The sequence below is a fragment of the Parasteatoda tepidariorum genome, chromosome 3 (genome assembly GCF_982258835.1).
Source record: "Parasteatoda tepidariorum strain Cologne lab strain chromosome 3, Ptep-v5.0, whole genome shotgun sequence".
NCBI lineage: Eukaryota > Metazoa > Arthropoda > Arachnida > Araneae > Theridiidae > Parasteatoda > Parasteatoda tepidariorum.
Genome location: NC_141757.1, coordinates 37,224,092 through 37,250,631, shown reverse-complemented (window position 1 = coordinate 37,250,631; position 26,540 = coordinate 37,224,092). Strand labels below are relative to the sequence as shown.

At 28.5% G+C, this 26,540-nt stretch overlaps 1 protein-coding gene across 1 annotated transcript; it reads right to left on the bottom strand.

The window, feature by feature from the left end:
- Positions 1-1,152: 1,152 nt before the first annotated feature.
- LOC107445365 (Golgi-associated plant pathogenesis-related protein 1) lies at positions 1,153-25,197 on the bottom strand. The gene is made up of 6 exons (XM_087159100.1): positions 25,018-25,197; positions 15,239-15,395; positions 6,908-7,057; positions 6,450-6,579; positions 4,123-4,206; positions 1,153-1,703 (listed from the first exon to the last, which is right to left on the bottom strand). Exons 2-6 carry the CDS (start codon positions 15,392-15,394, stop codon positions 1,525-1,527), a joined length of 699 nt encoding a protein of 232 aa, XP_087015226.1. The 5' UTR covers position 15,395; positions 25,018-25,197; the 3' UTR covers positions 1,153-1,524.
- Between the last annotated feature and the right edge of the window lie 1,343 nt (positions 25,198-26,540).

The following is a 26,540-nucleotide window of genomic DNA, read 5'->3' as shown; positions in this document are numbered from 1 at the left end:
ATTATTATCTATTAGAAATATAAGAGAACTGTATTAAATTCATAAATATTAGTAAATTTCAAGTCGAATGTTATTTGCGCAAATACCGCTAATATACAATTCAATTGCTTGATTTTTAGTTTTTAGTAAAATAAAAGCCTTATGTTCGACATTCGCACATTTTTTCAGCTTATAGACCTCTTGAAGTTTTTTTAGAATCGCATAAATAGTTAATAACCCCAATAAGTAGGCAGTGAACAATGAGGAAATATTTCGATATATTTTTTATTCTAATATCATTTTAACAGCGTCACTTATAAAAATGACTTTTAAATATAAGTTTCTTTTTAAATAATTATTTTAATTCCGAATATCTTAAACATGTTAAGGATAACTCTCTCTTTTTTCGTAAATTAAAGAAAACCCTATTTTGCTGAACAGTTATTTTAACTAGTTTTCCTTAGATTTGATTTCTACGAATCATGGAAATTACATTTTTATCTTAAAAAAATCTATTAATAGCGCTCACTTAACAATTTACACATAATGCAATAAAACATCAAAAATTTCTCGAACTAAACATTTTGTACACTTATCTATCTATTTTGTCATTTTAAGAACTTTTTCATGCGATAAATATAATTTAAAATTATATTTTAAAATTATATTATAAATTTATATTTTAAATTTATAATTATATTTTAAATTAGGAGTGCACAATTTTGCTTTGCAAGAGGCCGCAGTGAAAATTTGGATATCAGAAGCCATAATGAGTTTTATTTTTAATTCAATTTAAAATAACTTAATTATTTTTGTGTAATATACCTAAACAATTGAAAACCAAAGTATTTTGAATTTTGCAAAATTGGTTTTCTTCACTAAAATTAAATTACAGCAGATTTTTAAATTTCTATGTTAAAAAATTTATTATTTTTTAATTTTTATTTATTTTTTACTGTGTAATTATTAATTTGCATCTTTAATTTTTAAATGAGCACTTACTCAGTTTTTGTATTAAAGTTTAAAGAATAGTTTTCTTCAAAAAATGTCGAAAGTTTTAATACTGAATTCGAATTAGTATGTTTAAAGTGTAATTTTATGTCTTAGGTTAAAAGTTTAATTTTAGGTTAATTTTAGCTCGGTAATAAAACTTCTTATATTTTTTTCCATCAATTTTTGGTTGGAAAATAAGCGGACGGGCGTTGACAGTTCATTTGACAACCGAGACACAAGTTTTGCACCCCTATCATAAATAATTTAAAAATTTCTTTTAAGATTTAAAATAATAATAATCATTTACATACATTATAAACCATATTTTTGATCTTCAGTAAACTAATATTTTCAAAATAATCTTCAAATGAAAATATTAATTAATTTGTCTGGAAGCACACTTTAGCACTTATTATTAAGCACAAGGATTTCTTTATGCAGTTATCATTGGAAAAATTCCTTTCAGGAAAGAACTCGTTGCAATGGTTTGTTCTTGGTTTGTTTTCGTTACTTTTACCTTCCATATCACGGCAAGAAAAGTGCATGTTTACATCAAATCTCATTCAAGATATCCATATCATTCACTGGAGGGAATACGTTGTCCTGAAACTCGCCAATTACATTGCCAGCAGGTTTGTAGTTCGCCACAACAATGACTTTACCACATCTCGATTTGGCCTTTCCAACGCCAAAATCTGTACTGCTTCGCCAGACCATTTGAGTAAAATGACCTATAAGAAAATTAACAAGCTTATGATTTCCAAAATTAGATAGAAAAGTTAATTGTTCAATTTTTGTGAACTAATAAGCTTTTACTCTTATTACATATATTGCATACACGATACTATAATTTTCCATTTGGAAGTTAACGCTGCTTTCCTAAGTCTCTGCCAAAAGAAAAAGAAACGCTTAGGTATTCTTCTGTTAAATCAGGTAAATAATGATGATATATAATTTATAACTGTTATGATTTTAGATAATTTATTAAAAAGTGCTAGGTTAAATTTAGTTAATTTTTCGTCAGTCTCCAGCTGAAAATGTTCTTGACAAAATGAAGAGAAAAAAGCGAAGAGAAAGTGCTTGTGATGTAATACTTTATTTTTTACTCCAACAATTAATCTGAACTTATAAAAATATGAGAGTTGTTCTTAAGAGTTGTTCTTTCATTTTGATGAATCGGCAATATCTTAACATGTTTAATATTTTTCTGTATTATAAATTTACGTTATTTGTCGTTTTTCACTTGAAACAGCTCCTTCTTCAACAAAACAGTATACATACTAGTTTAAAAGTTTAAGTTTCACACAGAATTTAATGCAACGTAACTTCTCTAAACAGAGATAATTCGCAATTTTGCATATGGTTCCATCCGCTCTCGTACGTAAGAATTGAAGAAACTGCGCACGCTCGTGTTTTCTTTCTTTTTTTTGATCCTGCGTATCTTTATGACACGATTGAACTTATATCCTTCATATGAAAACTAATAGGAAAAAAAATTTCTGGAGAATTTAAAACAAAGGAAAATTACAGACATATGAAAAAAGGGGGGAAAAGAAAAATAATAATAAAAATAAAACGAACAAAAAACTAGGGTGAAAAAATAATAATAAAAAAAATCCAAAAAAGAAATTATAAATTTTTTTTAAAAAATCCGGAAAGTAAAAGATATAATCTTTTCATCAGCCCACACGATTATATCCGCAAAAAGAGTGCTTACTAATATTGTATCAATATAGCCAAAGCAAAATATATCGATACAATAGTGTGAGGAGCACTCAAAAAATTTTTACAAAGATTACAACAAATAAAATAGAACACAATAAGTAAAAATAACACGTAAAAACAGAAAATAAAATATAAGGAAAAAACAGAATAAAACATAATCTATAAAGCGAGTAGCGAATTCAAACGAACTTACATGAACGGGAAATTTTTCAAGAATGATTTAAAATATTTTCGTAACAAGATTGCCAGATTGCAAAATATCAAAACAAAAGCGCAAATTGAGCGCAACAAGAGGAGTTTTGTTTTAAAGTGCGTTCTTACTGCATAACTGAAGTGAGTTTGATTTGTTAGTTACCAAGGATGGGCCCGAAAATGGATGTGCGCAAGGTAATATTACATTGGAAACTTATTTCTTCTCTTAATTTTCTTCGTGTTTTTTTGTATTTATTAATTTTGCTATATATATATATATATATATATATATATATATATATATATATATATATATATATATATATATATATATACGTGTCTTCATCTTTTGAAAATAACACTTTAAGCAAATAAAAAGTATATTACCTTAACTTATCGCATTAAAAAATGGGGGATACTAAGTATTCAATAGTGTAAGTTTTAAGAAATCCTGGTTAGGAACATGAAACTGTAGATTATTCAAAGAAACCGATTGCAGCTGTAAAATGAATGACGAGGAAATATCTGACATCAGTTCAAAAATCTCATGCAAAAGAAGAAAAAAAGCTCCCCTGTGTTATTAATATGAATAAAGGTATGTAAATTTGTACAAAAATCGCCATCCAGACATTTCAATGTTTTTAAATTTAAAAATTTAAAAAAAATTATGATCCTTTTTTTCGAAGTTACTGAAAATTTTCGATTTCGAAGTACAATATTGATACTTTAATTCGTCACCTTTTTTTTAATATTGAAATTGAAAACCAGAAAAGGAATTCTAAATTTAGTTTGAATGTTTTTTTAATTTTTTTTAAAAGTAGTCAGTTTCAAAATTTACGGAAAATAATTCTTGAGCACCAAACAAATTTAAAATAAATAACACATTTTAAATTTCATTCACTGGGATTTAATAATATTTGAGACATATTGTTGTAATTTTAAAAAAAAAACAGAAAATAGTGTTAAAAATTTTAAAAAAAACATTCAACAGCACCATTCGAAGTTTCAGACAGGGAAAGTGTAAAAAAAGTAATATCTAACGTTTTACTTGAGGTTATAGCAAGATATTTGAAATAAATTAAAAAATAATGCAATGATATTTTTTGTGAAAAAAAAAACAAATTTCAAAATACCTAATAAGTTTCGGAAATCAAAACAAATATTAGGATGCCGAACCGCTTAAAAAAAGGTAGCGAACAAAAATATTTTAAATTCTAAATATGTAAAACCTACCTGCTCTAGTATGAAGCAAACTGGGATCTTGAAAGAAATTGTATGATTTGATTTCTTCATACCAATATTTTGTGACTTGTCGTGCTGAAAGTAAAATAAAATCCTATTAAAAATTTGCAATAGCTGCATGAAAATTGTTTTTAATGTGTAACAATAAACAACCAAAATGGAATTAAAATTATTCAGGATGGAAAAATGAATGGAAAAAAAAATTGCAATTGTATCTGCTTCGAAATTTTCAAACAGTTACAAAAAAACTTCTTTTTTTCCATAATAGCTCTGATGTCTTCATTTAGTGCTCATTCAATAAAGAAAAAAAAGTTAAACTATGGCCAATTTTTTTCAATTTTTAGTGTGGCATGCAAAAATATGTGTCTGCAAAATAAATGTGTTCAAATCGTACACATTTATTAAACACAATATTATAAAAAAATATTTCGTTTAATTTTTAAATTCATATAACACAAATTACTTAAAATATTTTTCTCAAGATATTTTTTTTTTAAATTAAAATAGCGAATAGATTTCTGCCTTTTCTGTTTCACAGAAGTCTGCTTTTGGACAAACGAAAATAAGCTGAACAAGAAAATTGTAGAGCATTTTAGATAGGAAATTTGTTAAACATATAGAAGTAAGAAGGTGTCTCTGAGTATTGGTAATCCCGCTTTTTGGTAAACTGGTAAATCTAAGAATACCAGTCAAACTGTAAGATCACACAGAAAATTCTTTTTTTTTTGTGCTATTCTTTTGTTTTAATGTAGAAATCTTGGTTTTTAAAGTATTAAAAAAAGTTGTTTTTTTCACCATGAGTACTGAATGATTTAAACATATAACTCAACGGCAAAATATATATATATATATAAATATATGTATATATATATATATATATATGTAATAAAAAAATTAAATACTTTTGTATTAATAAAAGCATTAAAACTTCATTCGTTTTCATAAAATATCTTTGGTTAAGGATAAGGGCTGAAATTCTATTTTTTCTTTTCTTTCTGTTACCCTTCACCTTATTTTTTTTTTCAATGTTTACTTTTACTGAAACATCTTCAACTTTTATTTTTTTCGATGTTTACTATTACCGAAACATCAAACCTTTTATTTTTTCGATGTTTACTTTTACTGAAACATCAAACCTTTTATTTTTTCAACAATTTTTAACCTTAACATTTTGAGAAGTTTGCTGTCTAATGTGCAAAGATAAGTTGTCACTGTTTGAATTAGCAGAGGTGATCAATCTCTTACCAAATTAAGAAATAACTGGCCCGACACAATCAATAGACAAACAAAAACCTTTGCAAGTTTACAACGCTACTAAAGCATATGGTAAATCAGCATCAAGTATAAAAACTTAACTGAGTTAAAAATTTCGCCTATCGTAATAAGGGAAACTGTTAACTGTTCTTTTGTTTGGGTAACATTTAAGTTTTCACATTTTTAATAGGAATATTTAGTTTTGACCAAGTCTGAAAAAGCAAAATTTTTGCAAATTTCCTTAAAGTTTTTTTTTTTTTTTCGATTTAATCGTGATAAATCAGTAGGAAACAAAAGTTAAAAAAAAAAAAAAAGGAAACTTAATTTTGTTTGCCATTACTAATTTAATTGACGTTTGAACCGCATTTATTTCCTTCAAAAACATTTTAAATGCACTATAAAAACAATATATCATATTTAAAAAAAAAGCAATATAAACACAAGAAATGCAATCTAACTCTTAAAAACATTCTATTCAATTATTCATAATAAAAAGTTTTATCATTACTCATATCTAATTTTTGTATTATATATATATATATATATATATATATATATATATATATATATATATATATATATATATATATATATATATATATATATATATATATATATATATATATATATATATATATATATATATATATATATATATATATATATATATATATATATATATATGTAACTAAAATATAAAATCCAAAAAAGAAGTTAGAAAAAAACATAGCTGAAAATTTTTCAATAATTCATTTCGCAAATTAAGGAAATTTCAATAAAGAATTATCGTTTCTCTTAGGTCTAAATAACTACAAATGAATACATATTTGAAAAATTATTGTTTGGATGTGAGTCGTGTCAATTTTACCTTTTACACAGATTTGATTTTACCTTTAACACAGAAAAAAACACCGGTATTTCATAACTATAAATTACTTAAAAGGTAAATATAATATTTTTTACGTATTTTGATCTAAATTAATAAAAAATTAAGAAAAATATATTTAAAAAGAAATCTTCGTCAAAGGGTTAACAGTTTTGCAAATGGAGAGCAACGAATTTACCTGTGATATCAAAGTCTGGAATGTATGACCATTTGGAAAAGATATTCTCTCCAATATCGCGTAAATTTCTGTGACTGAATGTGTTTGTGTGAGCAAGGTGATTAGCCCAGAATTGAGCCTTTGCACAAAGCTGGAAAGAAAATTTTGAATTTAAATAGAATATAATAGAACAAAATTTACATGACACAAAAAATAACTACTTAAAATATGCAGGCATTTGCTTTTCCAACTAATTTTAAAATCAGAGATAATTTTATAAGTATTTCACAATTTACGGAAGGTGGATTGATTGGCCAGGTATTTGGTCTCATCTTTTTATTAGTGTCCGTAGTTTTACGATAGCGAAGTTCAACCTGGTACAATTTTTGTTGACAAGTATGTATGTAACTGTAACACACAATAAACTAATTTACAAGTACACTTGATTTAAAAACAAATAAATAAGAATATTGGATTACTTGGGTGTTAAGTTTGAGGTGTGGCACATCATGTTTTTCTCTGAAGATATTGTGCCATTGTAGGCAATCTACTACAAATTCCGATTCCGCGAAATCAGGCTGATCCTCATTCTTTCCTCCTCTTATGTAGATATGCCGTCCCAGAATCACCTTTAAATGAGAATGTCAGTAATTTAGCATCTTAAAAATTACGTTAAATATTATTCAACTTTAATTTTACAGCGCTTTGTATAACTTTTAAATATATACACCGAAGAGCCTTTACATTATGACCACCCTCCATCTATAACAATGGGCTCGCCCAGGTTTCCATGGTTTCTCGCCCAGGAACAATGTTTTCATGGGGCACATTAGGACCCATAATCTTCATAGAACAATCCCTGACGTCTATAATAAGCTACTTGAACATAGTTGCCGACCAGGTTCACCCATTCATGGCAACAGTGTTTCCTGCTGGGGATGGTGTTTACCAACAGGATAATTCACCATGTCATTAGGGTCGAATCGTCGAGGAACATTCCAGTGACTTTCAATTCATGTCTTGGCCCCCAAATTCACATGACCTTAATCCAATAGAGCATTTGTGGTCCTACTTGGAAAACCAAATTCGTGCTGCCACGCTACACCCTCGCAATGTGAGGGAATTGCAGGACCAGTTGGTGAGCGCTTGGTACCAGATACCTCAAACTACCTATCAGCACCTTGTGGAATCAATGCCACGGCGAGTGCTAGCAGTTTTGAGGGCCAAAGGTGGTCCTACATGCTATTAGCAGGGTGGTCATAATGTAATGTAATGTATTTTAGAAAAAATTATTTTCAAGAAAGTTTTCAATTTTAGGAGATTACATACGGCTTTTTCGCGGGAGATTTTCTTGTTATTTTTAAAGTGACAACGAATTGTATAGTAATATTTCTTTCTTTTTGTTTTTGTTTAACAATGCTTTTTTTTAGATTTCATTCATTTTTGCACATAAATAGTTTAAATAAATTTATAGAAGTTATAGCTGCATTTTTTAAAGGTGGGGGCCTCTTACTTTCAGCATATTGTTTTGTAAACTGATGAATCCGCCGACTGATGAATCCCATTCAAAATAATACTTCCTCTGTCCCAAATTAGTTATTGCAATTGCGTACTTTGGTAATGATTATTGATAGTTCTGTACTATCAATCAACAAGTTTTTTTTCTTAAATCAGTACCAAATTAGTTTGACGTTTAAGTGCCCAGCGTCATATTTATAGGACAGTTTCCCTTTTCAAAAACATATATTGTGGTAGGACAATTGTTTCAATTTTGTCTTTTATCTAGGAGAATTAAAAGTTTCCCTTCCACCATAATTTATTAGTGATTTAAGTTTCTATCTTTAGATGCATAACTAAAAGGTGCAAGGACATTTCGAACTGAAACGGTAACAAATAGTTGATATTAGCCTTTTAATTGAATAACATATTATACCACTTTTCTCATAAAGCCACTTTTTGCACCTCTTCAATTTAAAAAGTCGGGATAAAAAGGGTTAAAAAAATCCCTCTTAAGCCACGTTCCATTTTAGAAACAAAACTTTCGACCTAAATGTAGGAACTAATAAGGAACGGAGGGAGTATATCTTTGAATGCCGTCTGTGTTGGTATTTGGTCCACCTGCAAGACCCAAACTGCCATCCGTTCATACATTCATTCACAGATCATAATTTTAGCCTGAACCAGAAAACGATCAACCCCCAGAGGTATTGATTATAAAACTTAGTAGCTAAAGCAAGAAAATTTTAAACTACTACACTTTTGTTTAACTACTGCTTGAAAATTTTTAATTTACCCCTGGAAGTAGGAGCGCTTATTCAGGTTAGTCTACATATCATCAGGGACGCATATTATTATAATGCTTACCTTTGAGTCTGAAGGCGATACCATTATAAATCACTATCAGGAACGTAAATATCAAAGGTTTTTTTTTTACAGAATTAATCAATATCTTTTAATCATATACATTTCATTGAGTATTTACTGCATTAAATTATACATTGTGATAAAATTGCAATGAGAACTTAAAATTAAAAATAAGGAGGTCAAATGATGATATCTTCTCTGCGCTGGTGAATATACAACTAATACTCACTCCTTTTAACCCTGTGATATATTTGGAAAGTTTCTACGAGCAGATATTTCTACATGGCACGTAAATTATGCACACACGCAAAGGAGTTTGAAACAGATGGAAATCTAATAGCTTGCGTGCTGATATTGATATTGATTGAATTGAACCAATAGTTTTAAAAAAAAAAACGATTTCGTTAACGACTATGACTTTTTACCCATACGAAAGAGTGCATCTGTTTTCATAAAATCCCCAAAGTGGAAAAATTCGAATTATCCGCTATCCTGATTATTTTTTTACTTCATATTTATCTCATTGAAATATTCTATTCTTTTATTGACAACATTCATATAAACCAAATATAATAAATTTACTTCGCTACAAATTTTCCATAGCAATTCAGAGGGATCTGTTTATTTAAAAACGTCCAATGAATAAATTCTTGTTTGAGAAGTCATACTAATAGAATAATAAGCACAAAAATAGAATATACATTTTTATCAGTATCTTTGGCATTTTTTTAGCATTTTGTATCTTAAGATCAAATCTTAAAAAATATCCTCTGCAAAAGCAAAATTATCTATAACCTTTTCAATAGTGTAGCCATTAATATAGATGCTAATTTTTTTTGTCGTAATAGAGCATCAACTTATCATGATTTGATTCCATCGGTGCTTGTAATAGTAACACCACGATATTCAGTTTTTTAGAGCGTAAGTTTGAATTATTTACATTTCATAGTTATAAAATTATTTCTCATAGTTATAAAATTATTTATATATAGAAATGAATTTTGGGATTAAATGTTTGCTACAATAAGGAAAAAAAGTGTGTTTAATTTGGCAGCTATTCAGTAGTAAAACACATGCACAGGACCTATTTCACAGTGTGTATAAAAAAATTGATTTGAGGGGGAGTGCATATTGTCATTGCAGGAAAGGAAGCGATTTCTTTACTTTAGACTTACCATTTGAATGTAAGAACTAAACGATACATTATATCGATCTTATTTCTTCTATTTAAAAAGCACAAGATGGATAATTATTTCTCAAAAAAATACACAAGCGAAGATGATTTTTTAAAAAAATAATATCATGTAAACCAAAGTTTCTGCTTACCATAATCAGGGATATCCCAAATCATTAAAATCCAAAACCATTGATTAAAAAAATAATTAAAAGGTGCTGGACACAAACACATTAATTTCTTCAAAATTATATTTAGTTAACATTTCTGTCTTTGTAAAATATTTAACACTTCCTCACTTATAAATATTCCAAAGTTGAAAATAACCTTTCAGGAGAACAGAATGTAATAGGCAAGGTTACCGAAATTTTTCAAAGTTTATAGATATTCAAGAAAATATTTACGTTGCACTCTTATAATACTTCTATTGCAGTTAGTCTTGTCTTCTGAGCCAATTTCTTTTCCATAGCTGATTTTCTGCAGTCAAAATGCTGCAACTAAAATTTGACAAATCTGAAGAATATGTTTCCTTTAGCAATGGTGAATATAATGGCTCACACCCTATTTTCTTCTAAAAATTTCCCAATTCTTAGAGACAGAATATATAATTTTCTATACTTTTTTTTCAGGAATTGGTTTAAATGAAACCATTTTTTCTCGCACAATTTATGAAGAAAACATTTAATAATGAAAAAAGTTCTTTTTTTTTAAAGTTCAAGATTAGATAATGAGTAATAGTATAATAAAAGAAATTTTTAATTTTGAGAAAAATTTTGGGGGTTCATAAGTCCCTTTACACCCCCTTGGGCACGCGTCTGATAATTCATGACCTTCTGAACTTTGTTAATTGCGTAATTTTTCCTTTAGGAGCCTGTATAATCATCGACTTACAGCTAGGCCTCAACTCAACTTTGGTTGTTAACCGGTTAACGCCCAGCGTCATATATTTAGGACAGTTCCTTTTTTCATAGACATTCATTGTGATGGGAAACTTTTTTCAGTATTTTCATTTATCTTGGTGAATTAAAGGATTTTCAGATACCATGATGGTTTAGTTATTTCTGATTAGATCTAGAGTTATAAGGAGCAAGTACTTTTTGATCTATCAAAGACTTTTTGAATGCTCTAACAGTAGAAAAACCAATTAATTTCTATAATATATTATACCACTTTTTGTATCATTTCAATATATAAATTCGGGACAAAACGGGTTAACTTTGCCAAATTTGTATTTTCCATATATATCGGAAAAAGTAAAGTTATAAAAATGAACTTTAAAAGGGATGCTATAGAGCTGCTAAGTACTGGAGAATTGATTACTATTTAGCCTTTTCTCTTCCGCGATTTCCGAGGAAATTTTTTCTTGAAAAAAGTTTAAAAGATCGCAGTTAATGATTCTTCAAAGTAGAGCTTTTAACTCTACCAATTATTATGGCCAACTTTTACTTCGCTTAGTCTAATTACTGTCCCACTATAAGTTCTAAAACTGAGGATAGCAATCATTCGCTTTTTTTTCTGAGAGAAGAATTTCGTTATACTATCGAAATTTTATGCTTTAATGTTTTATGCATGGTTTAGAAGTGTTTGAGAAACATGTTTTTGTTGTTTCTAATGCGACTTGCCAAATACCAGCAAGCCTGCTTGGTGAAATCAAGATAATTTAAGGCAAAGAGTGCGTTTCTTGTTTTTCATTGGAGCCATTCATGTCCAAGGGTGCGACTTCAGTCGCACAAACACGTCACAACCCGTTTAAATGGGCGCACACATTTATACATACGTTCATTCCTCTACAGATCGTAATTTTGACCTGAACTGAAGAACGACCAATCTTCAATTCTGTACCTCCAGAAGTATTGATTTGTTATGGGAAGTTAGGACTTTCTGACCGGATAGATTTAACGTGCACCAGTCACCATTTGCTACACGGGGAGTCTTCTGCCGGCAGGGATCTAATTCATGACCTCTTGGACGTGGGGTCAATGCCTAACCAACAGCCCATCCTGACCTTCCTATATATATATATATATATATATATATATATATATATATATATATATATATATATATATATATATATATATATACAAATTAACATGAAAAACATGAATAAAATAAAAATAAAAAACTAAATGGTAGAGAAACAAGAATGGTAAAGGCAAATAGTCGTTGTCAAGACACATCTAATTGCCATAAATAATGCGATATTTCTGAATAAAGAATAATTATCCTAAGATAAAAATTATTCTTTATATGTGTCGATATCGCAAAAACCTAATGTAGTAAAAAATCATGAAATAAAAGAAAAATGTAAAAGGAAATCAAACTTACCGGCGTGAATTAAAACGCGGTTTAGGTTTAAAAGTACAATAATAAAACAGTTAACAAAAATCGCGAAGATGAAAAATATTGCTTATAGCTTGAATCGAATATAATAAAATTAGAAAAAACATTTGATCGAAGAAGAAGAAAAAAATGTTTAGGTAAAATATTAGTGCTGCCATCTATGAGAAACAATTAGTAAAAAGGTAATAAAATTGAAATAATAATAAAAATGTTTAACGGATTGAATAAATTAGCAGTCTTAAAAAAAAAAAAAAAAAAAATCATTAATAGGGAAATTAATTTAAAAGTCAGTCTGTCAGGATAGAAAGCCGTTTATAGACTTATCCTTCATTCATAAAATCTAACAGAATATAATATTACAGAATACACATATCCATCTTTCATAGGGTGACTTATTTAAAAATCAGAGCCTGCATACAGGAATAGAAAATCGTTTATAGGTTTTATTCTTCATTCATACAACCTTACATAATTTTAAAGAATACACGTATCACCTGCATTCATTTGGGGTGGTTCTTTACGAACCAGAGCCCATTCCACTTATACAAAAATAAAAATAATTAAATAAATAAATAAATAAATAAATAAACTGTTTATTATACTGGACAATTAAAATTAAATTAATTTTAAGAGGCTACAAATATTAAAAAGTAACTAAAAAATATTTAACTAATCCAGTATAAAAGGTCATACATCCAAACTATTCCGTCCAGTGGCTTTAGGAATAGTTTATCATAGTTAGTTCCTACCTTGAAAAAATCAGAGCTTATTCTTAAAACAGAAAAATTAAATAAAAATTAAAAATTAATGTACCAAGTTTTTTAAGATTTTTTTAAAATAGAAATTAAGAAATGAACTAGGAAAATGGCTATTAATTAAATCGTTTTTATATATATATCAGTATCTAATAAAAACTCGTTATAGTTAGAATTATTCCTGTAAAATCTATGAATTTGATTGGCAATAATATTAGAAAAAACCTTATTGGCTAAGTTAGAGTTGAAATCTATGCATTTTTTAACTGGAAATTTAAATTCATTTCTTTTGTCAAAAAGTTTAAATGTAATATTTTTATCTGCATTAATATTAAGAGTCAAATCTAAAAAATTTGCTGAAGAATTACTATTATTTGTTTTATTAAGAATTAATTCATTTGGATAAATATGTTTTGCTAGAATATCGAAATCATTAAAATTAATAACTAATAGATCATCAATGAATCTGAGAAGGAGAGAATCAATTGGAAGATTAACATGTGATTTTACAAATCTATATTCTTGTAGAAAAAGAAAAATATTGCAGATGTTAGTACTGAAATTATTTCCCATGGGAATACCATTAATTTGTTGAAAAAGGTGGTCATTGAAAAGAATATAATTGTTGTTAAGGTTAATATGTACTAGAAAGTTCCAGTTATCTTCATTAATAATATCACTGAGATTAAACATGCTATGAATTTGAAGAAGGTCATCATGAATTTTATTAGTTGGAAGGGAAGTATAGAGGTTTTCGAAATCAAAACAGTGAATTGAATCTACATTTTTTAAAGTTTTTAGTGTATTTAAAACCTGAATGCTATTTTTAATATTCCAATTTAAATAGTTATTATTTTTAGTAAGTTTATTAATTTTGTTATAAACTTTTTTAAGAATGTTCTCAAAGTAAATACCGATTTTTTTCATGTTACTATTAACGCCACTTGCAATAAACCTGAATTTGGTTGGAGTCTTATGGAATTTTGGATTGGCAAAAAGAAAAGGAAAATTGTTAATATTATTTGGTTTAATTTTAAGTCTTTTATAGATAGCATTAATTTTATTAATAATAATATCACTGTTGGTGTTAAGTTTTTTGTAGGTAATATTGCTATTAAGTTCATTGGAAAGAAGTTGTTTGTAAAAAAATTTTCAAATAATTGCAAAATTATTACTAGCTTTATCAACAGTGGTTATACAAAATTTATTTTGAATATTTTTAATATCTTGTCTTAAAACAGAGTTAAAAATTAAATCCTTTTGAAAAACTAATTTGTCCCTTTTAATATTGATTTTAAAATCTTTAATGATATTCTCTCTCCATTCAAAGAAACCTTCAATTGGGAAATTATGTTTGTAAGATAATTTTAAAATAAAATCATCGAGATTTTTAATAAAATGGAAATAACTTTGTTTTTTGAAGTTGGAAAAGATGGTCTAAATTTTGAACCTAAAGACATAAATTTTTTAATATTATCGTTGTCAATAATATCTAAATCCCCTGTAATAACGTGTTTATGGAAGTTATCAAAAAAAGGAGTATCTTTAAAATCATCAATTATATATATATATATATATATATATATATATATATATATATATATATATATATATATATATATATATATATATATATACATATACCGAAGAGTCATTACATTATGACCACCCTGCTAATAACATGTAGGACCACCTTCAGCCCTCAAAACTGCTAGCACCCACCGTGGCATTAATTCCACAAGGTGCTGATAGGTAGTCTGAGGTATCTGGTTTACTGCGCATCAGCTGCAAGTATATAGAACTCATTAAATAAGTTCAAAATATAGAGAAAAAATGGAAAAGATTACAGAATAATGAAATGATAAAAGAAAAATTATTAAAATGAAACAAATAAAATAACATGCAAAAAATACAAATAAAAATCTCAGGGGAAAAAATATATTATCTTTTCATAAGTTCGCACGATTATATCCGCAAAGTACTTCTTTTTGCGGATATAATCGTATGAGCTGTTGAAGAGATTATATATCCCCCTTCCGGATTTTTATTTATTTAGTTATTTTAAATGTTATTTTATTTTATTCTATTTTAATAATTTTTCTTCTTATCTTTTCATTATTCTGCAATTTTTTTTTTCTTCATGTTTTCTCTATAATTTTGAACAATAGAGATACCTTATCGATGAAATTGGATGAAGCGGAGTAATAGGAACTTGTGTCTGACGTCGATGCTTGAGATGTTTTCTCTCTTGCTGTCCTCTGCCTTCTGTATATGGGGGAATCCTGCTTCGGGGATCTTAGTGCCTTCAACTTCTGCAACAGGCACTCCATCCTGAGAAGAAAACAAAAGCAATAGTGGTTGACCATTTGAACGCTGTGTATATAGTCACAGGCGTCGTGAAAAGCAAATAAAATGAACCATTATGTCACACCAATTGCCCCCACGCGAATGAAAAAAAATTAAATTAATTTTACCCCATCTCTTGACATGTCGAAATCACTTAACGAACACCAAAAAGACAGAGATGACAACTTGCTCCGGACAGCAAATATATATTTGAAAGTGGTAGTTTATCAATTGTGATTCTTGGTTTAATAAATTCAATTTAGTAGATTTTGATCCGCTACTATTTCTAAATAATTCGTAGGTTTATATAATTCACCACTTTATAGTAATTATGTCTTGCTATACCTCTTAAAAAGATAGCAAAAATAGTCAAATATTTGCAAAATTTACTTTGTAGTTAGTTACCGTTTTTTTTAATTATTTTGGCGCGTCCGGAGCAGTTGGCATGCCTGAAAAGATTATGCATGATTTAACGCATGCATTTAAATTAATTTCCTCCATATCAATGCTATTATTGAAGATCTCTGTTTAAATATTTAATTAATATTTGGTTAAATATTTCAGTTAAATAAATATTTCAATTACTTCAATATTTCCATACCGGTTTTATACGGTGAGGGAATATGTTGAAACCCGACTTTCAGATTCGATTCAATTAAACGGGATTTAAACATATTTCCGGAAAATAATTAATTTACTCTCTAAAATATGCATTTATTTTCACTTTAACTGGTATTTTCGGGAGCTAAAGGCAATTTCATAATTCTAATAGTATCTAACCAATTTCTCCGTAAGTTTCTTGGGAAAAAGTAAACTTTGAGAGTCCGCTTTTGAGCTAGTTTTTATAACAAAATACGAATTATCTTACGATTTCCAATTTTTTTTATTTATTTTATTTTTTTATGAAGGTGGGAGCAATATGCGAAAAAAAGAATTGAGATATTTTGAAACTAGCATCAGATTCAAAATATGTGTAAAAAAAAAGGAAACTTTAAGAACCCGCTTTTAAGCTAGATTTTAGAACCAAATACGAATTTTCATTCAGTTTCCAATTTTTCTTTTTGAAGGTGGGAGCAATATGCGATAAAAGAATGCATGTTTTGAAAAGGGCATCAGATTCAAAATATGTGTAATAGGAATTGTTAATTTTCTTCATATCATTTCATATATGATCAGAACATTTGCTGAGCAGTTACCAACTCGTAGATGACATCGCAATTTTTTGTGAAAAATATTACTTGCCATGATTTGGATAATGATAACTCTCAAAACTCCGTATCATTCGTTTTAATGAGAATGCAGCAATATATTTTTTTAATCAAAGTCTTTCTTAAAAAAAATATCACTGAAAAAAAGGAAAAAAATTATCATTGTTTGATGTGTTGTTTTAACAATCAACGTAAGTCGACAAAAATATCAGGAAGCTGTTAGTAAAACAACATATTCCAAATAATAATGCCGTATTTTCTGGGGCACATTTTTGGATTATTAAAAAGAAAACCATGTTCAGATTTGAATTTTTTATACTGTTGTAGTATACAAAAAAATGTTCAAAATATTTCTATTAGTAAATTTCGTATATATAACCAAACAATAATTTAACGACCATTACGGAAACGTCAAAATTAAAGTTCAACTCCAGCCCTAGGGGAAAATTGTTTTGTGAGTTTTGATTGACCAACTTAAATTATGCGCGAATTCGATGAAGTTTCTAGTAATAGTAGTTAAAAGTTTTATAATCATATTTTTTTTTAAAGTGGTAATTTAATTAATCTATCAGTATCATTTACTGTGTAAAATTAAGATGCTCTAATCCAGTGATTCTCAACCTTTTTTTGTAGCAGCACACTTTTAACGATTTCGAAATGAGACGGCCCACAATGGAAAAAATTAGATTAAAAGTTGTTTAGTTACCTATTTTACACTGTGTTAAATAGTTTGTGATAATAATTTTGAATGTGAAATAAAATAATATGTACTACAAAAGCACATTTATTAAGGGATTAATTATTTCTTTCGACCAATTTTTTATTAGTTAGTAACAGTTATTCATTTTTTGCTAGTTATTAATTGTTAGCTTGTTTTTCGTTAGTTATCCTTTGTTAATTTGCTTTTTATATATTTGTTTTTTTAGTTATCCTTTGTTAATTTGTTTTTTATATATTTGTTTTTTTAGTTATCCTTTGTTAATTTGTTTATTAGTTGCATAGCTTACTTTGATGATTAGCTCTTACAACATTTTTTAAAATTGAGTGTCATATACAATTTAAGCACTTCCATCTTGTTTTAAGATTGTCAGAGACAATACAATCACCGACAAAGATGTTTACGCGGTTAAAGCGCTTAAAAATAATAAAAAGTATATATATATATATATATATATATATATATATATACACTTTTCTTTAATTTAAACTTTACTCATAATAAAAAAAAAGCATTATGATTTTTATTGTATCATTTCAAATATTTGGCAGCACATTTTAAAAATCTGGCTGCACAGTGGTTGAGAATCACTGCTCTAATTTCTGCCATAATATATTATTAAAATAAATAACGTCATATCGATGTGATAACATTCACTTGAGTTTTTTTTTTAAACTGAAAAGTGATAAGCTATTAACAATCGAAAATATCCAAATATCCTACTATTCTTTTCGTAACGCCTGTTTTCTCATCATTACAAATTTTTGCATTTTCGATCCCTCGGCTGGAAAATAAACAACTTTTTAATTTTAAGAATACTTTTAATTTTTTAATAAATCTGAAATCTAAAACATCATTATATTAATCAGTCTTAAGCAAGTCTGAAATGTCATATTCAGTGAAATCAGCACACTCAAATCAACCCACCTGTCACTTAAAATCAATACCGTGATATGAATCTGACGATTAATCGATTATTTATCATGGGTGTGGTTATTAGGGAATCTTTTTTTCTGCCAAACCAATGCTCTTCTTACAAAGGAATAAGAGCATTGGTTTGAAAGAAATGCTTATGTCTTGACTAGCTAAAAATAACTATCCGCGTTAGTTTTATTTAATATAATAATACAGTGAAAACTCTCGGTAGCTACCACACTCGATTCCGAAGTAAAATGGTCATTAATGGAGATTGGTTGTTCTTAGGGGTTACCTCTACTGACCTCAAAATGTCGTCCAATATACAAACTTTTTCCCAAGCGATTTTAATTTTACTCAGTGTCATTTTCTCAGTGCAGAAATGCCACTTGTGTTGGCGTCATGAAAATTGGATCGATTAATAGAATTTATCGTCAATAAAAATGGCATTTACTTAATATAGTTATGTGTAAAAATAAATCTACTAATTAGGAATGATAGAATTATTTCAAATAAACAAAAAAACAATTGTGTTTTGGTTTAAATTTGCATTTAATTTTATATCATAAAAATTAGTCAACTTTAAAAAATAAGAAAACTTTAGTTTGTTTGAGAAGCTTTGTTTTTCAAAAGTAACTTTCATTTTCTAATTTAACCTCCAACTGCGAAGTTAATTTCAGTTTAGTAAATTTGATTTTAAATTAATTTTCCACCATATCATCTGAAACTCAAAATGCACCTTTGTTGCAATCATCTCGTGGTCAGACTTTTCTGGAGTTGGCGAAAATGTACCTTATTTTGAAAACTTTACACTTAAATTCGATATTTAATAAAATCTTTAGCTGAAAGCACAGAATCTGGCATCTCTGCTGTTTGTACCCAGACAAAATCGGTAGTAAACCTACTTTATCACTAAATTTCTTAAAAAAATAACGTCAAAGCTTTTACTTTTTTTAATTACGTACTATCCATCATTATATACTTATTTCCAGATTAGAAACAGTCCAATATACTTGTATTAAGTCTTAGCAGTCAGGAATATTTTATTCCTCCAGAAAAAAAATTTAGATATAAACAGGTTTTAATACCAGTTCTTGCGAGGTTGCAAGCACCTCTGTTGTGGTTTTAGTCCGTTAATGCCAGGCTGCAGAAAGCTATCTATATATGAAAAATCTCTATTTGAAACAATTGCCATTTTTAAAAAAGAGATATTTTTTCCTGTTAACTAGCACTTTGACTTTGAAAATGGTATTCATTCGTTGTTGTAGAACTGGGAATCTGAGGCATAAATGGCCCTGAGTTCTATTTCAGTGTACCTGTCCGTGAAGCGGACACTTCACACTTTCATCTGTGATTGTGCCCGTGGGCACCTGGAATACAGAGATGCCAACTGCTCCGGACACGCCAAAATAATTTAAAAAATGGTAAATAATTACAAAGTAAATTTTGCAAATATTTGACTACTTTTACTTGCTTTTTAAAGGACGCAACTGGTATAAGGTGGCGAATTATATAAGCCTACGAATTATTTAGAAATAGTGGTGGATAAAAAGCCACTAAATTGAATTTATTAAGCCAAGAATCACAAGCGATAAACTACCACTTTAAAATATATTTTTTCTGTCCGGAGCAAGTTGGCATCTTTGGGAATAATGGCGTTTAAAATGGTATGGAACATCAAGATCCTAATACAAATATTTAATTTATTATTTTACTGTGGTAGATAGAACTATTTAATTTTGTAAATTCTAACAATAAAACAATTTAGCTACCACTTTTTTTCTCTTTTGAGCTAGGACAACTTATCTATTAAGAAGATGTTAGATACAAATGCCTCACCTGCCTGGACAACGATACCTCAACATCTACTGAAGAAATTAAACCAATGCCAAAACAAGATCCTTAGAAAAATAACCTGTGCAAGATGGTTCATCCGGAATACCAATATACATGCAGACCTCAAAATACCAACTCTATCACAGCATATATACAAGCTAAACGCAGATTTTTTCGATAAAGCCATAGAATGTAAAACAGCAAATTTTAATGAAATCTTTAAATTTGAAAATTATATCAAAGATAAAAACTACAGACCAATAGCTGCACATTTCACCTCCGACGCCTCATATCATAACTATCAAAACAAATAATTTCATCAACCTTTCTGAAAATAACGTTTACTCATGCTGATACAATTCTGAACAACTCCAAAATCAAACAAACACAGTTTAGAGCAAGCTGCTCAATTTATTTTTGATTCCTTTTTAGTTATTCAAGCAAAGAGCTTGAAACATTCATAAAAGCCACTCCATTGCCTGCTTACCTCATTGCTCAACCAAAACTGTTCTAAAATTCCAGATGAATGGGATAGGGGCCGCTTTGCGGCCCAGGTGCCCAATAGAATCAAAACACTAGGACTAGGTTAGATACAAATGGGGACACAGTCAGAACTTCAATGATCCATATGAATACTCCTTTACTTCATTTGCATTCCACAACCTCAACGAAGCGCCACAAAGATCAAGCTAAAGATGAATGGGAAAAGGGCCTCAGGTGCTCAGATATTTTATACAGTTTAAGATACAAATGGGTTAAGTTTTGAGGCAACGGGTAAAAATCCCAACACAACACTGGGTGTAACTTAATAATGACTTTCTCTAACTTGTGCTAATGTTACTTTACTTTCATGAGGACTTAACCCTTTGCACTCCGAGTATTTTTATATACTCATTGATCTAATATCAACACTGTAGCATTTCAAATAAATCATCATCATCATCATCGAAATATAACTGGGCGCCTGGGGCCGTTAGCGGCCTTTTTCCCATTCATCTTGTATTTAATCTTTAAGGTGGTTCTTTCTGGTAACTGGAATAAGAGGAAATCAAATATTTTGTATTTTGGTTAAAATTATGTCACTACAAAAATGAGCTGCAATCGGCCTGAGGTTTATGTCTTCTCTTAAGTTTTCGAACGTAAAAATTTCGTTGAATCCTGCGGTGTCACAATATTTGGTTTTTTCAAAAAATCTGAAGTTTTGCTTTGCAATGTGGTGATCTAAGAAATCTATGTTGAGGTCGCTATGTATGTTTTTATTGCGGATAAACCATCTTGCTTTTGTTATTTTCCTGAGGATTTTGTTCTGGCATATTTTGAGTTTTTTAAGGAGTGATGTAGAGATGTTGCACCAAGCTGGGGATGCATAAGTCAGGATGGGACGGATCATCGAGATGTAAAGTAAACGTTTAAGTCTGAGCTCCATTTTAGGGTTCTGAAGAAGGATTTGTAATCTGTGGCAGGCTGTTTGTGCTTTGTTGGTGACTGTTTTGACGTGATCTTTCCAATTAAATTTGCTGTTTATGACCAGACCAAGATATTTTGCTGTTTTGACTATGGGTATCGTTTCGTTAAAGAGTACAACTTGATTTTTAGGGAGGATCGTTTTTCTTTTATGTTGAATGATTAGTAGTTTCGATTTTTGGCCGTTTACTTTAAACTTCCAGTCTATCAAATAAATAATATAGTATTACTATTTATTAATTTTAAAATTCTTATAATAAAGTGGTTACTAATTGTTAAAGTGTAAAATTTCTTAATTTTAAAGTGGTTACTGTTGATGGCGCCTGAGTGGAGACATCGGAGTGCAAAGGGTTAAAAGCGTTTCAGCGTAATGTGCACACAAGCCCGCATATGTATAAAATTTAAAATCATTATTGCAAAAATGAATATTTCAGAAACCTTGTAGCTATAATTTTTTGGTAGTATAATAATGGTAAGTTGCTTGTTTGTTAAGATTTATTTTACAGGAGCTAGATAGTTATTTTTCCACTACAAATTTATATTTGTATCTGAAATCGGAGCACAGAGCTTTTTAAAGCTAAAATGGTAGATAAGAAAAAAATTAATTCTTGGTATAAGCTTCTAATCATTACAGGGCCTAGTGGTATAAGCATAATAAGAAAAAATTAATTCTTGGTATATGTTTATAATCATTACAGGGACTAGTGGTATAAGCATAATCATTACAGGGATTTCGTCCCGTTTAAATACAAGCGATTTCTCCGTTTTCAGAACTCTACACGATAAAGTAATTTTCGAAAATATAATTTCTTATAACGTGAAAATACTACCACTATTTCATTATTTGCATCTACAAGATTTTTACCGCTCGTGGCATTCTTATAAAATCATTTGTTGATCTTTAAAGTTTTTTTTGAAAGTGACTAATTAAATAAATGTGTTTAATCATTTATTTAAATAGAGGATATCACAATATGAATTTATTCTTTAAAGATGAATGATGCTATACTTATAAATGAAGTTTGGAAAAAGGAATGAAATTCTAAATCAATTTTCTTAAATGCGTATTTTGAGTTATGTTCATTTTCGAAAATAAGCTATTTTAGCTGTATCCATTTTCTGCAAAGCATTTTAAGCTATGGAAGAAATTTAAAACTCATCGATGACTTTAATTTTTGTTTTTTTTTCCACTTCAATTCCTTTAAACTCAGCAACATTTACGAATCGTTATGTTTTTTTCAAAAAATAGTTATTTTAATAGTAAAACCTGTTAAGGCTATGAATTTTTTTTCTTCGAACAATAGTTATTTTATTAGTAAAACCTTTCGAGACTATGAGAATCATTGATTGAGTTGGGACATTAAAATGTTAAGGAGCATTTTTGTCAGTGACATTCTTTTCATTGAGCGTTTTTTGCGTTATTAGTATTGTTTTCAGATAGGCATTTTGAAAGAAGAGTTTTTTTTGGATAACAATGCACAATTAGCACAATATAAACAGCCCTTGCAGTATCCAATAACATATTTTAAAAAATGCAGCAAATTTATTAGGTAAAATATTTTTAAAAAACAAGTAAATTTAATTTAACAAACTCATACATCACAATTTTAGATGTTTTAATATTATATTTATAAATCAGATTACTAGAATTTAATTTGGATGTAAACTTTTAATACGCTTTGAAAACAAATCTACTTTCAGTCAAATAATAAATATGGAATATATAATATATTTTTTCATAATTTATCATCCCTGTGTCATTTTTTTATCATCCCTTATTTGCGATATTCTATAGGGCGATATGACTACAGTAAAAAGAAAGGTACAGTACTAAACGTGCACTTAGTTAAGTGTAAATTATAGTATAATAACTTTTTTTTATCCATTATTAACAGCAGTGTGTAAATAAAAATCGCCTAAAAAATAATAAGCATGATAAATTCCTTTGGGCTACCACTGTACTGCACGTTACGTTACTGTACGTTAAATTCAGCACTGTACGTTAAATTCAGATCCACGTAATTATTTTTTCGGGACATAGAGCACTCCCCAACCCCCTCCCCATCGTCATAGCTGCGCTCCGCAAATTTTATCACGCCACTCAATCAGATGGATGAATCAAAGCCCTTAATTGGGCTGTATACTCAGATAACAAACTCATATAGGCATAGGTAAATTACTTTCGAATGAGAATATATATAGTAACCATAACTAATATGTATGACGTAATAATGAAACACGCGTGTTACCAGTTATCCTTATTTTTCAAATGGAGCCGCTTTTTTTTTTTTTTTTTTTTTTTTTTTTAAATTGCCTTTTTATAAAAATTCGAGCGATATCGTAAAAATGTTGTGGATAGTTGAAAAAGCATTCTCGAATACCTTGCCACAACCTAAGTCGCAAATTAATGGTTCACAAACGCATATTCTTATCGGCGAATGAGAAGTATGCACAATTTTATTAACTATAAAGCAAAATGTTTTCTTTTCAAACTATAATTTATATTTTAAAAAAATATGATTAACTTTTAAAGTTTTTAAATTGTAACTACTTAATTAACTAAAATCTAAAGGGACTACTATGATTGAACAAGAATTTTTTAAAGATTAAAACATGAAAAAAGGACTTTTAAAACATTTATTTTGGTTCTAACATGTAAGGGCATGTTTTACAGTAATATTAATTATTGATTACAAATTTATGTATACATAAATTTACTAACTATAAATCAAAATCTTTATCTTCTTAAAGTATAATTTATGTCAAAAAATATTATTATTTTTTAAAGTTACAATAGTTAAAGTTAAAAATATTATTAATTGTAACTACTAAAAGAACTACTACGATTGAACAAGCATTTTTTAAGCACTATACAGAAAGAAAAAAACCTTTCACGCATTTATTTTGATTCTAACATATAAGAATATTTTTTACAGTAACACTAAAAATTTTTTTAATGACAATCGATGTATACATGATTTATTTCCTATGAATAAATTTTATTCCTATTAACTTATAATTAATATATAAAAAAATAATATTAATTTTTCAAATTTTAAAATGTTAACTATGTCAATTCCTATAGTTTGAAAAATGTTATTATTTATTATTACATTTTTTTTAATTATTTGTTTCTGGTAAATGTTCAAAAAACGCTTGTGTTAGATTTACATATATTGTTTGTTTTATTGCTTTTTACAATGATGAAAAAGCAACAAAATTCAAAAGTATTTCTTCATTTTGAAAGAAGTAACCCGAATCTTCTGAAATTACTTAGCTTACTTAAATCACGTTTTAAAAAATTCTGGAAATTGACATAAATACACAGACATAACAAACAAATAATATGTTTGGGTGACCTTCCTCTTTAAAAAACACATCTTGGCAATTTTCCATTCCATTCATTCTTCGAAGCAACAATCAACTAAAGCGAAAATGAAATAAAAATAGAAAAATGATAACTCACGCGAATCATCCTCAGGTGAAAACAGTATTATCCGGATTCATGACAGGTTGTTTCAGAATGTTCGAATATTGTGCGTTTCGTTCCATCCTTGCAGATCGTCTGATGGCAGCGTAATTCGCCGGAGTAGCGTGGAGCAATAAGATCATCGATCTAGCTAGCTACCTTCAGTTGATCGTTCTCTTTTTTTATGACAGCATGGCGCATGTCAGTTTGGTATTTTCAAGATTTCAGGGTGGCAACAACTCCCTTATGGTTGCCATGGTTACGTATAAATAAATAAATTGATGGGGATTTAGCATTTAATAATGATAGCTTATAAGCGGGAGTCATTTTGGAAGCTTTCTACCGGCGTCATAAAATGGTTTTAATTTATTAAACTCCTAACTTCCGCGTGACTTTGAATTTATCATAATGTTTAGCACTATTTATTAATAAATATGAAATTTTCTTTTAGTTACTGCTTCAACAAATTTTATTTAAAAACTTATCCCGATTGCATGGAATTTTGACTCAACTATTAATACATTAAAAATGAATAAAAGATAATGAAATTATAAAAGAGAAAACGTTTTTATGAAACTAATAGAAAAAATAGGTCTTTCTGAAAATTTTTTAATAATATTAAAATTTAAAGACGCATAAACCGTGTGATCAAAACTTGAAAAAAAAAAAACTTTTGAAAACCCTATTTTTATTATTATTTTTTTTTTCAAGTATAAATATGTGGTAAATGCATAGAAGTGATAATTTAGAAACACTAACAAAATTTTGGGCAAAATGACGCCAACATTATTTTTTTCTTTAACTTAACTATTAAATACTTAAATACATGGCCACGTTACTTTTTAAAAGAAGCAAGTAAAACTGCATGTAATTAAAGCAGTAGTAACGAGTGAAAGTTCTGATTTTAAACGATAAAGTAAAAAGTATAAGTACTTAACAAAATAGTATCGATTTTTAAATACACTTTCTCTTACTTTTTGTATAGCGTAACTGCATTTCGAACGGGGCGTCGCTCAGTAGTATTTTTAAAATTAATCCATATGTGCCTGGCATTCTTTATTAACCCTTTCCGGTGCCAGTCTGATAACAATCCAAAAAAATTTTGAAAAACCGTTAGAAATGTAAAACTATTTCCTTCCAACCATTCACCAGTTTTTAGCAAGTTAATATCAAGACGTAAAAGAGAAAAAACCGGTACTAAATAAATTTCATTTTTCGCTTTTTTCCGGGAATAATAAAATATCTATAACTACCAAGTTTTTTCAACGGACACAATTTAGATATGGAATGGCTTCTTCCCCGAGAATTAATTAATAGCAGTGAATTGTTTATTGCTAAGACTAGAGTTGTTCATCCCGAAAATGATCTATTATTGCAATAGTTTTACTACCAGTGTTTTCTTTTTTCCGTCTTACTTTCAGGCCTGGTTTTTAGTTATCATTATTCTTTAGGCATCAAGCAGATAAAATATGCCTCACAGGGATGCTACCGGCGACGATATTCATAAGTTCCCTGGACAC

Excerpts from the sequence above, each read along its gene's own strand:
- LOC107445365 (XM_087159100.1), bottom strand. The coding sequence starts at position 15,394 with ATGGAGTGCCTGTTGCAGAAGTTGAAGGCACTAAGATCCCCGAAGCAG. Across the intron at positions 7,058-15,238 it reads CATCCAATTTCATCGATAAG|GTGATTCTGGGACGGCATAT; the intron begins GTATCTCTATTG and ends TCTCATTTAAAG. Across the intron at positions 4,207-6,449 it reads TCCAGACTTTGATATCACAG|CACGACAAGTCACAAAATAT; the intron begins GTAAATTCGTTG and ends TTTTACTTTCAG.